Source organism: Aquarana catesbeiana, linkage group LG13 (genome assembly GCF_042186555.1).
Source record: "Aquarana catesbeiana isolate 2022-GZ linkage group LG13, ASM4218655v1, whole genome shotgun sequence".
Lineage (NCBI taxonomy): Eukaryota > Metazoa > Chordata > Amphibia > Anura > Ranidae > Aquarana > Aquarana catesbeiana.
In genome coordinates, this window is record NC_133336.1 from 33117224 (window position 1) to 33130629 (window position 13406).

Genomic DNA, 13406 nt, shown 5'->3' on the forward strand with positions numbered 1-13406 from the left:
CAAGCAGTTGCATTATTCACTGCAGTTGCCAAAATGTGATCATTGCTCACTGGGCAGTGCTTGGACACACATGGATGATCCAAACTTTCTAGTGATTACCCAATAAGGAGCACATGACACAGTCCGGGTAAAGTTGCCAATAGACAATGGACAGCATCTAGTCACACATCAGCGGGGGGAACTATTGGGGTCACACTTGCAACTGGGCCCTGGCATTCCACCACCGTTGGGATGCTGTGGGACCGTAAGGCTCGGTTCACACTGCTGTGACCCCAAAGTCGTGTGACTTGATTTAACATTGCAGTCTGTGGCACTCAAATTGCACCAAAGTCGCAGAAAAGTAGTGCAGGGACCTTTTTTTTTTGCAACGTGCCCCATTGAATGTTTTGACGTGTCACGCGACTTTGTCGCAGTGTGAACCGGGGCTTATAAAGGGCCTCGCAATGGGAGTAAATGGCCCTGAGATCAGTGGGAAGGGCCCCCTGGACCAAGGGAAAGGGTCCAGGTGCCAAAGGAAAGGTCCCGGGGGGGGCTTTATTGCTTCTTGCACCGGGGCCCTGATGGTTCTAATTATGCCTCTGTCACACACGCATGGTCAGACCCTCAATTTTAGTTCTTGCAAATGCTAAACATACAAGGCGGGGCCATGCTGCTCATGAGGCCAGTTAGGCTGCACTCATTGAGGCATAGTGAGGGCTGGTACTACTACTGCCTTGCCACCTACGCCCTTGCATCCAGTGGTGTTGCACAGCCCTGACTGCCAGTATTTTAGCAACTATTGATGGAGGGTAGAAAAAATTGCCTTCACAGGCAGCATCTGCCCCTTGTTTGGCACTGATACAAGGCATACACATACTGCGTGTCCTATCCTGGCAGCCAGCTTTCTATAAGATGTGTACTGGGGTCCATAGTTTGGTTTTCCCCATATGAGAAGCTTTCTGATGATCTCCCATGAAGCAGCACTTAACATTAATGTGCCAGCAAACGTTGCACAGCACTTGGCTACACATGCATGGTCCCCAACCCCCCACCTTCCCCATGACTGTTCTTCTAAATGCTCATCATACAAACACGGCATACGCATACTGCATGTCCTGTATTGTACAACAAACACTCTGATTTTGTTATGAGAAAGCACATGTATGTACTGTGGGACATTTGAGGTCTATCCACGAAATCAAGCCCTCCCCACTTTGTAAGCACATCCTGAACATATGGAACTGTGTGCTGGGGGTATAGAATTTCTGCACATCTGCCTTGCCAGCACATTAACAAATTATCTTCCTAATAAATACTGCTGTATTGTTCGGTTCCTTTCCATTACTCATGGCATTTGACTTTCCAACCTGATCTGCTAAAATGGTTTTATTTGGAATCGATCAGCACTCCGTTCATACGTCAACAGTTTCTTGAGCTGTAAGAAGTTGCCAGCAGAGGGCATCATTGAGGTACTTTGCCCCTGTGCCAAGCTACAGGTGCTTTAATGACTTGTGCCCAGGATTGTTTCTATTGACACAGAGTTACAGATCTCATCCAGGACCTCTAACCTGCTAAGAAAAACTCTGCGGAGGTTTAAAGGGCCATAACATAGGTTGGGGGGTGGGCAAGCCTGGGGAATTTTCAGTTTCCGACCAGCAATCTGAAGCCAGCGTGAAATATGATAAACGTGGTGTATCAACACAAGACAAGTCTTTTATATACCAGTTTAGTCAACGAAGAAAGGTCAGGCGACGTGTGAAGCCACATTTCAATTCAGTCCAATCATAAAAATGAAACGTGGTTGCTATAGGTTACTGCACTTTGTGAAAAGGATGTGTTCAATACATTGAAACTCGGCAATAACGGCATACAAATTGGTATTCTGTCACTAGCATTAGCACAGCAGTTTTTTTTTCTCTGAGTCTTTCCTGCAACATAGTTTTATTACCTTTTGATTTCTGCCAGTAGATGTTTTTTTCCGCTTCCTGTAGCAAGCCAAGCTGTCCAGCAAAAGTGACAGTTACAAGAATTGGGACGAACTATAGAACACTGCTGAGGGGTATTCACAAAAGTCGGCTTCTATTATTCTGTACAATTTTAGTTTAGTTTTTTTTTTTTTTTTCCAATCCAAATAAATCATTTGAAATCCATTTCAAACCCAAACATTCGTCAAGGGTTGGCCATACACTCTCTTAGATTTCTTAACAAGAGGAGTCTGTTGATTTCCCCATCCACACCAAACAGAGTGGCTGGACGAATCTCCGGCTGTCAGAATACCCAAACAGTGACTTTAGCTGATTGGCTGCAGTCACTGTTTGGTCGACCCCTTTTTTCCTCCTAGCTTCTTCGATTTTCAGATCAAAGGCTGTTGGGTAGAGTGGTGCCGATGGAGCCACCCATGGCTAGAAATCCAGGTCCACCAATGACACCACAAAGCTCCTAGTTCACTCCCTGGTCATCTCTCGCCTCGACTTCTGCAACTCCCTCCTCACGGAATTACCTTTACATAGGCTATCCTCCCTTCAGTCCATTGTGAATGCTGCTGCCAGGCTCATCCACCTTACCAATCGTTCAGTGTCTCCTACCCCTCTCTGTCAATCCCTCCATTGACTGCCACTCGTCCAACAAAATAAATTCAAAATTCTAACAGCTTACAAAGCCATCCACAACTCGGCCCCCAGCTACATCACTAACCTAGTCCCAAAATACCAACCTACTTGTTCCCTTTGTTCCTCCCACGACCTCCTGCTCTCTAGTTCTTGTCACCTCCTCCCATGCTCGTCTCCAGGACTTTTCCCGAACCTCTCCCAACCTCTGGAACTCCCTTACCCCAATATATCCGGCTTATCTTCTACTCCTATCCACTTTTAGGCAATACCTGAAAAACCTTCTCTTCAGAGAAGCCTGTTCTGCCCACACCTAATAACTGTACTTTTTATTTTCTCCATCAGATCATCCCCCACAGTTATTAGCTTTTATAACAATTGACCCTCCCTCCTAGAGTGTAAGCTCCAACGAGCAGGACCCTCTGATTCCTCCTGTATTGAATTGTATAGTAACTGTACTGTACTGTCTGCCCTCATGTTGTGAAGCGCAAACTGTTGGCTCCTGTATAATTTGCGCTGCATAAAGGCAGCCTAAAACTGCAGCAGCAGGGCTACTGACGGTTAGAATTTTGGGCCGAAATTTCTCAGGAATTAGCAAATTCTAACCATTGGTGGCCCTGCTGGCAGCGCTCATCTCAAACTTTTATTTTTATTTATTTTTTTTAAAAATCTAAGGAGCCAGGTGGAAAATTGTCGCCCCCACACAGTGACTGCAATCAATCGGTTTCAATCACTGTTCAGAGTCTCTGACAGCTGCTGACACCAGCTGTCAATAGCCGGCAGAAGAGATTTAGCCACCCACACTGTTTAGTGTGAATGTTGGAGTGAATGCTAAGCTTAAACACCTCCATACCGGGCGCTTTCCCCCTTTCCTGCCCAGGACAATTTTTAGCTTTCAGCGCTGTCGCCACTTTGAATGACAGTTGCGCGGTCATGCAACACTGTACCCAAATTTTATTTTTATAATTTTCTTCCCACAAATAGAGCTTTCTTTTGGTGGTATTTGATCACCTCTGGGGTTTTTAATTTTTGCGCTATAAACGAGAAAAGACCAACAATTTAATAAAAAAAAAAACTGACGGGCGGCACTGATGGGGAGCTACTGACAGGCATTAATGAGTGGCACTGATTGGCACTTTGGGGCACTGACAAACATTACTGATGAGGCACTGTTGTGGGCACTGATCTGCACTGTTGTAGTCACTGACAGGTGTTTATTATGGGGACAGGCTGGCAGGTGTTGGGCACTGATTGGCAGCTGATGGGCACCTTTTGATGGGGGCTGTGCTGATAATCAATGTGCTGATTATCAGCACAGACCCCCCCCGGCAGGGAGAGACGCTGATCGACTCCATGTCAGCGTGAACCGAGGAAAGACATTTACTGGCGCTTCCTGGTTCACACGATGATCAGCTATGATTGGTCACAGCTGATAAGGTGGTAAGAAGCCTCTGTCAGAGGCTCCATACCACGATCAGAGTTGCGGTGTGTCAGACTGACACACAGCACCTCCGATCGCTGCGCTCCCCCCGCGCGTGCGAACCGGCTGTGCTATCCTGATCACGTCATATGACGTCCGGTCAGGAGATCACAACTACTTTGCCGCCGTCATTCTGCTATACTGTGGGCGGCAAGTGGTTAAAGCCGGTCCCTGCTGAACAGACCAAATTTCAATCCATGTATGGGCACCCTGGTTGTACACAAGTCAGTCCATTAATCGATGTGTGAGTACAACCAGCCTGTCGGGTTTTTCCCAAACAATCGGTGCCATTGGCTATAGCTGGCAACACTGGTCATTGTGTTCTCCCAGCAGGGAAGGCTCCCCGCTGGCAGAACACAATAGCGCTGCAGGAGGGATAGTCAATGTTGATGGGGAATTGCACTAATTTTAAGTAAATTGTATGATCTATGCCTGCCTAAAGCCTGGTACACACTATGAATGGGTTTAAAAAGAAAAAAAAACAAACTGTCAGCTCCAGTCAGAACTATGCAAAGTTAATATAGCGATCTCCCCTGCTGAGCTGTTGTGTTCTGACAGGCGGACTCTGATCAGAGATTTCCGCCATTGGCTGAGAGCGCTGATCGGGAGTCAGTAAGCTGCTGGTTTTCCAGCATGCCCATCTGACAGAAGCCAGGAAAACGTCCAGCTTTGGTCTGACAGGGTGGCGCGCACACACACGCCGAATGTCGGCTGTTTTTTTTTTTTTTTTTTTTTTTAATGGGTCAATGTCTCAGCCCCTTAAAGTGATTGTAAAGTCTCATTTTTATAGAAAAAAAAACAACAAACATGTTATACTTACCTGCTCTGTTGCAGTGGATTTGCACAGAGCAGCCCAGATCCTCCTCTTTTCGGGTCCCTCTTCTCTGTGCTCCTCCCTCCTGTTGAGTGTCCCCCACAGCAGGCAGCTTGCTATAGGGGGACCCGAGCCGAGTTACAGTTCCCTGTGTTCATTTAGACAGGGAGCTGCGGCCCGGCCCCGCCCCCTCTCTCTCCTGATTGGCTAGCTGACTGGCAGCAGCGGGAGCTAATGATGTGGCTGCTATGTCTCAGCCAACCAGGAGGGAGAATCTCGGACAGTCTAGACACTCGTGGACAGAGATTGGGCTCAGGTAAGTTTTTTTTTTTTTTGGGGGGGGGGGGGGGGTGTTAATACACCCAGAAGGCTTTTTATCTTCGTGTGTGGAATGCATGAAGATAAAAAACCTTCCGAATTTACAACCACTTAAAGACTCCTTCGTCCACCGGGTGACCACGGCTGCTTTGTGATTTAACTGTAGGACTGACTTAACAGCATTGTCCTCCTACAGTTAAATTACCAGATTTACTGGCAGGATCAACAGATAGTAAACTCATGTTACAGGGAGGACTTGGGGAAAAAAACAAACCGACAAAATGCATCAAATGTGTCATTTTTTAAAATTCTGCCCCAAGTTCCCCTTTAAAAATGCTGCCTAGTTACAAGTGCCACTTGTGGCAACCAATCCTCTCCTAACAGCTCTGGCTGCAGTAATGCAAAACTAGGTTGGTAGATGTATGACACTGATCTATTGAACAATCCTGACCCTGTATTGGGGGGGTTTACACAGGTTCTGTGCAGCTTTAATGAGATGAACTGACTAATGATGTGAATGTTCCCATTCCTGCACTGTCCCCCTCCCCCCTGATAAATGTCACCCCAGCTGCTCAGTCCTTGCCTTTCCCAGGCACCCACTAATCCTTTCCAGCAGTTCGTAGGTGCTCGTTGTCCGTTTTTAGAGCACGAGGGACCCGAGCGGCGTAAGGGGTAAAAAAAAAAAAAATCCGCTCAGCTCCACGTGACAGTCTTGTCTTCACGATCTGCACGAGTCGTTATCAAAGCAGCAGTTAAAAAAAAAAAAAAACAAAAAAAAAAAACCACTGAGATCAGACCCCGCACACCGGCAATTAAAAAAAAAAAAAAAAAAAAAAAGCGGAGCCGGAGTCCGCGGCACTCATCACAAACTACTTATTACATAAAATACGAATTCCTCCGGGCAATGAGCTGCCTTTTATGCCTAATAGCCCAAGGAATGTACAATCTCTGCTCAGCGGAGGGAACGCTGATTATTATTATTATAATGTCGAGAGTTTTATGTGCCGCTGTGGCTTTAACATGCATTCTTTATCTTTTGTGTAGCTGCTGCTCGAGAACTAGATTGAAAGACTTGTAGAAAAAGAGCCCGCTGGGAGCACCTGGGCTCACACCACGTGTGTGTATATAAGTGTACGTCCTCACTTTTCTGTGACCTTTTTGTTGTTTTGGTCATTGCTTTGGTGTGTGTGTGTGTGTGTGTGTGTGTGTGTGTGTGTGTGTGTGTGTGTGTGTGTGTGTGTATGGAGCGGGGGTCATACATGGTGAGATCTGGTGGTGGTGAGTGATCACTTGACATCCATCCGCAGTGCCCCCTGTCCTGTCCCATAAATGCAGCTCATGAGCAGTGTAAGGGGAAGTAATGTTGCTGTACAGAGATTTTCCTGCATGCTGGTAAATTCTCTGCAGTAACGAGCACTTTGTCACTCTTCTATCCTATCTTTTTGCTTTTACCACCTAAGTTATGTGACCACACCATGTGCATGCACAACTGCCCCATAAATGTATTCAGCCAGCTCATAAAAGATTTTCACCTGCTGGCCATCAGCGCAGCTCCGTCATCCATACAACACTGTACTGAACTACTGTCTACTGCACTATATGTTCAGCCCATCTACATATCAGTACGATTATCAGTTGCCATATAACTTCTTCCTTTTTCAGTGACACGGTACAACGTTGGTTAAAGTTGATTTACTAAAGGCAAATAGACTATGAACGTCTGCAAAGTGCAGTTGCTCCAAATCTTAGTAAATGAGGGGGACCTCTGCTGACTTCCGTCTTCATCCAATCATGCGCAAGCAAAAATGCTGTTGTGTTTTTTTGTTTTTTTTTCTTGAATGTGATTGGGTAATCTTTTGTAATGCTTTTACCTCATTTACAAAGCTCTGGAGCAACTGCACTTGCAAAGCGCACAGTCTATTTGCCTTTAGTAAATCCACCCCCAATATTTCAATCTTTGCATTTATGTCTGTTGATCACAAGTCAAAAAAAATTGCATCGAAAAAAAAAACAAAAAAAAAACAGTAATGTTGCTTTGTAAAAGGAATCACCTGTGTGAGAAAGCTCCGACAGAAGCAGCCATTCCCCCTGCGGTGCTGCCCACTACTGCCTGGATAGCATCTGTTTTAGTTTGGCTGCTGTGGAACTAGTATGGGGAACGGCTCCTTCGGTCACAGCCTTCTCACACAGGTGTTCTGCAACTTTCCCTTTTTAAAAGTGGCGCCTTTTTTTTTTTTTTCCATTCCCTGCGTACCTGTTTGTAGGCGTCCAATAGGAAGCTGTTCCAAACACAGCGCAATCCTTCGGGGGTGAGCATCCGGCGCCACTGACCATGGCTGGATTTGGACCGGTTCAGCTGTAGGAGCACGTGTTTCACCAACACCACAGAGTCATAGAGAGCGAGGAAGAGGCAGTTCGAAAAGAAGCCGGGCAGGATCTGCAGAGTGATCAACAGGTCCACGCTGAGCAGACCCATGTTGGCAGCACCCTCCCTCTCCCCCCTCCTGTGCCCTCAGTGCTGCCCTTCTCTACCTGCCTCTCTCTTCCTTCATTCAAAGGGAATGAATGTCTTGCAGTATAATAGTGGGAAGCTGCTAGGACAGGTGTCTGCACACTGCTCTGCTTCCAGGAAAAAACTTCAGCTGGTCTCTCTCATCACTCAAAAAGTTTGCAAAAAAAAAAAAAGTTTCTAGGAAGCTGCAGAGACCAAGGTGGACTGTGTGACCTGCACTGTCCCCCCTCACTCTACCTCTGCCTTCCTGTCTCTGCCTCTCTCCGCTATCTCTTTTTGTCCCCAGATCTCCCCTCTGCCTCCCTCCCCTCTCTGTAGCCCTTTTATACAGTCCCAGGCTAATTGCTGCAATAAGAGAAATGAAAAACCCTAATCTTGCCTGTGATCTGCTGTTTGACGTCAGGGTAGGAGAGGGCATTAGTTTGGCTGGGGATGCTCTGAATAGGGAAAGAGCTGCTCAAAAAACTTGCAAGGCGGGACTTTCTTATTAAAGGAGAGGATAAAACCGGCTCCTCCCTCCATGCATCTCGCAGTCCTGAACAACTTGCAGGCAGCTGGCACGCTGTACCTGACGAGGGAGAGAGGCTGGCTGCAGGAGGGGGGCTCACCTGTGTACTCTGGCAGTAGGTGTGCACCTCAGACAGTCTGCCTGCAGCTCATGCAGGACACTGGCTGAAGCTGCTCCCACTCATCACTACTGGGCTTTGTAAAAACATCCACTTGCTTTGGGTCACTTAAAATGTATCTAAACCCAAAAGAAAAAAAATATATATTGCAGCTTACCAGTTCTTAGTTGTAGTGGCTGCATTTATTTTCTTTTTTAGGCTTTTCATTTTCCTTTATTTTTACCTGGTGATCTGGCCAGGAAGTCTATGAACTTCCTTTAACTGGCAAGCTGCCCAGCTAAAGGGTCTTTTCACACTCCGCTTTGCTCAGCGGGGGGATCGGTCCGCTGAGCAGGCGGATGACGGGTCCGTCTCTGCTCACACTGCAGTGACACACCTATCAGAGTCCCGCTCTTCCCTATGGGGAGATCGCATGAAAACAGACCGCCTGACGGTTTTCATCCGATCCGCTAGACGGATGAAAAAATAGGGTCACCATCCGTCTGGATTTCACAGACAGGATCGGATCGGATCAGATTAGTGGAGGATGTCGGCGGACGAGGCTCTGATCAGGTCTGCCTGAAAAACTGACAGGCGGACCTGATAGGAAAGCCCGTGTAAAAGGGGCCAAAGTGTCAAGAGGGCTGAGGGAAAAAAACATATGGACACTGGCAGGATTGTGTGCAATGGTCAGCTTTTTATTCATTTATGTAAAAGAAGAGAAAAAAAAAAAAAGAGTTATTCTAATTTCTTAAAAAAAGTGTTAGCTGGAGTTCAGCTTTAATTTTGTTAGTCAAATCCATTTAAATCTGCTAGTACATCTAAGGCTGGCCATAGCCGGTGCAGATTTCTTTGGTTGCAGAAAAGAAATTTGCACAATTGCCTCATCAGCACAGACAGTGCTGACAGGGGAATCCCTCTTACCGAGCTATTGCCTGCTCCCGGCGAGGGGGTAGGAGTAGGTGGGAGAAAACAGTGATTATTGCTAGCAGCTAGAGCAGCTGCTTGCGATAATTGGAAGTGAATCCGGCAGACTCGTTGTCCCCAAATTGATTGATAGATCAACTTGGTACATTCAATCTGCCCATTCATGGTTCGAATCTCGGCCGGTTCCTGCTGCATGTATGGCCGGCCTTACACTACCGTCTCCTCACTGACATTGCTGATGTCCAAAGGTGTCTCTATTGCCCCTCTATCTGGAGTGGAGACACCCTAGGACAGGAAGTGTTACTGGCTGGATCACCAGGTGAACATAAGGGGAAAAAAAGGCTAAACCTAATGCAGCCACTATGTTTAAAGTGATTCTAAAGGTAAAAAAATAAAGAACAAACATGTCATACTTACCTGCTCTGTGTAATGGTTTTGCACAAAGCATTCCCGATCCTCCTTTTCTCCAGTTTCAAACTGCTTGAAATGAGGGTACTCGTGCGCGCGTGCGCGTGTGTGTCTGTGTGTCTGTGTTCGCTTCTGAGTTGGCCCTGTGTATCTCCATAAGACACACAGCATGGCTCAGCCCACAAGCTCCCCCGCCACAGGCTATGATCAACAGCGGCAGGATCCAATGGCTCCCACTGCTGTTTCTGAGCCAATGAGGAGAGAGAGAGCTGAGAGAGCCGCTGCTCTCGTGCACATTGCTGGATAAAGATGGGGCTCAAGTAAGTATTTAGGCAGAACTGGGGGTGAAGCTATATGCAGAAGGGTTTTTACCTTAAAGTGATTTGTAAAGGTAAATAAAAAAACCCAAAAGAATAACAAATATGTCTATACTTGCCTGCTCTGTACAATGGATTTGCACAGAGCGGCCGCGAAAGCTTGTCTTTTTGGGCCCCCCGTCGGTGCTCCTGGCCCCTCCCCTTTGCCCACCGCTTCCCATGGGGGTACTCGTGCATGCTCGCACCTAAGCCCCGCTGCTGCGTCCATTGACACAGACAGCGGGATTCGTCCCCGCCTACTCCATCATCACTGGCTTTGGTTGACCGCACTGGGAGCCAATGTCTACCAAGGCCCCAGCAAAGCCAGCAAAACCCAGAAGTAAGCCCCGGTTCACACAGGGGCGGCATGACTTGCAGGTCGCCTCAGCGAGGCGACCTGCAAACGACTTCCGCGGCGACTTGCAAAACGAATTCTGTATAGAAGTCTATGCAAGTTGCCCCCGAAGTAGTACAGGAACCTTATTCTAAGTCGGAGCGACTTGCGTCGCTCCTATTAGAACGGTTCCATTGTACAGAACGGGAGGCGACTTGTCAGGCGGCTAGGTCGCCTGACAAGTCGCCCCTGTGTGAAGTGAACCGGCTCTTAGGGGAAAGAAGAGCTGCAGACGTGCACAGAGCTGGACCGAATGAGGGCTCAGGTAAGTAAAAGGGGGGGGGGGGGTTGAGGGGGATGCTGACACCTAAAACCACTTCTTAAACCACCTTTAGAACCACTTTAAGGGTTTGTAACTGAAAAAAAAATTTTTTGGGGGGTTTAGGTATGCTAATCTGGTTTGCTCATAGATTATGGTTGAGTATATATAAAACCATGGAAGACACCGAAGCCTAGAGAACAGAGAGTAAAGGCTTCTTCACCCACCCAAGAGACTAACCTATGATGCTCTGGGCAAAAGCTCTGAGGAGACTGTTCTCACTTCTAAAAGGACTCTTGAGGCACCTGATCCTTCCACCGCAGATTTGATGGAGGGTGACTCTAACTTACCCCCTGGCATATCTAACTGGGCCATTCCAATCAGGGTGGCCTGTAGGCAGGACAACCTCCCCTCCTATGACAATTTGTGGGAGGTTCCTCTGCCAGGTTCTTATGTAAATTTCCTGTGTTGGAAAATATTTAACTTGTTCAGATCCGCGCTATAGCCGAATGACGGCTACAGCGTGGATCTGCTTTGCCAGGTGGCCGTCTATTGACGTCCTCCCCTTTCAAAGCTGGCCATACCCCCCTGAAGGGGGCGTGCGACTCGTGCTGTGTCACCCGAGTCAATGAGACTCGGGTGATCACAGATCGGAGTAAGGGGGTGATCCCGGCCCCTTACCACATGATCAGCTGTCGGCCAATGACAGCTGATCACGTGATGTAAACAGAAGCCCGTAAATTGATAAAAACAATTACCAGCTTTTGTCAGAGGGACATCGGTGATTGTTTTTTTTTTCTTCTCACGCTGACAGCGTGAGGAGAAAAAAAGCCGATCGCCGGCTTCTGTTTGAAGGGACATCGGTCCTGAAGAGGAAGAGGTGACACTGCCTCATATGTGCCCACAAGTACCGCCTGCCAGTGCCACAAATCAGTGCCCCCAGTCAGTGCCCACAGTAGTAAGTGCCAGCAATCAGTGCCCACAAGTGCCGCCAATCAGTGCCACCTACCAGTGCCGATCAGTGTCCACCAGTGCCACCTATTATTGCCCATCAGTGCTGCCTTATCAGTGCCCATCAGGCTGCACTGATGGGCACTGATAGGCTGCACTATCAGTGCCCATCCGTGTACATCAATGAAGGAGAAAAATTACCTGTTTGCAAAATTTTTTAACAAAATATAAAACGGTTTTGTATTTTTTTTTTTTTTTTTTTTTAATCTGTATTTTTTAATTTTTTTAACAAAAAATAAAAAACTCAGAGGTGATCAAATACCACCTAAAGAAAGCTCTATTTGTGGGGAAAAAATGTTAAAATTTTAATTTGGGTACAGTGTTGTATGACCGTGCAATTGTCATTCAAAGAGTGACAGCTAAAAGCTGAAAATTGGTCTGGGCAGCAGGAGGATTTATGTGCCCAGTAAGCAAGTGGTTAAAGCGTATCAAAAGCCGAGAACAAAATATATAAAACATGTTGCAGATTACCAGTCCTCAAATGTGGTGGTTGTATTTTTTACTTCTTTATTTTCATCTGGTGATCCTGCCAGTAATGCATTTTCTGTTCTATGGTGATAACACTCCCTGTACAGTATCTATGAAGAAGCAGCGTTATCCCCTTCAGACAGCGGCTGAGTTAGGAATACATCTCTATAGCATAGGTGGAAAGAGTACTGTTGTCCACAGAGAGAACTGAGAAAAAGCTGCAGAGTGCAAACGACTGCACTGTATTTTTGGCAGGACCAACAGCTATTTTTTGCATTTAAAGCTACTCTCCAAGAAATAAGTATTTCATTTAAAATATAAGTTCACCTTTCTGAACATGTTACACATATATTTAGGATATAACGTTCTCAGCATCTGACCCCTTCCCCCCCCCCTTCATCTGAACCCCCCCCCCTCTCCTTGTGACAGCAAGTTGGGGATCTTTTCCCCGCACTTGCTGTCAGTTGGAAAAAAAAACAGCCATATGGGGCTCTGCCCACATGACCACATCATTGATTCACAGATCCCTGGTGGTTCATTGTTCTTTCCTGTCATTCAGTAAGACCCCTTTCACACTGGTACCGTGGCCGCTTTAGCGCTAAAGCGGCGGCGTTCGTCTTAGCGGCGCTTTAGCGATGCTTTTTGGCCACTAGTGGGGTGCTTTTAATCCCAAAGAAGAGGTTAAAAGTGCCCATGTTGCAGTGATTCCACTTCATTTCAATGGGCAGGGCGTTTTGCGAGTGGTAAATACAGCGCTCCCAAACCGATCCAAAGATGCTGCTTGCAGGCCTTTTCTTAACATCCTGCAAGCGCACCGCCCCAGTGTCGCACTGAAATGAACGGGAGGCGCTTTACAGGACCTATTTCTAGCACTAAAACGCCTGAAAACCGCCTCAGTGTGAAAGGGGTCTAACTGCCTGCCCTTATCGGAGGTACGGGCAGACAGCTACACAGTTTGCGTGAGTGTGGCATTGCTTCCAAAATCTGTTGATCCTTGATACAATGCTTTACAGGCTCCTAACAAAACTAAAACTTATTTTTTACCTGCAAAGATATGTGCATTTATTTATTTTTTTGTAAAGGGGAACTTATCCTTTAGCTTTATTGTTTAAAGTGGTTGTAAACCCTTACTTATACCCACTGAAGTGACTAGCTTTAGTCGATACACAAATATTTAAACACATCTTCCTATATATGGTGTACCTGTTTATCTGCAGCCCTTTTCTTTTCCAAAGCTGTTCAAAGTTAACACGTCAAAGGCTAAAGCAG

General features: G+C 46.7%; 1 protein-coding gene across 1 annotated transcript in view; it reads right to left on the reverse strand.

Moving 5' to 3' along the window:
* Positions 1–8167, reverse strand: part of DIO2 (iodothyronine deiodinase 2) — a 64184-nt gene extending 56017 nt beyond the window's left edge. The window contains exon 1 of the mRNA XM_073609751.1: positions 7452–8167. Coding sequence (XP_073465852.1) covers positions 7452–7673 — 222 coding nt within the window. The 5' untranslated portion in view covers positions 7674–8167. The remainder of the gene's footprint in view (positions 1–7451) is intronic.
* Between the last annotated feature and the right edge of the window lie 5239 nt (positions 8168–13406).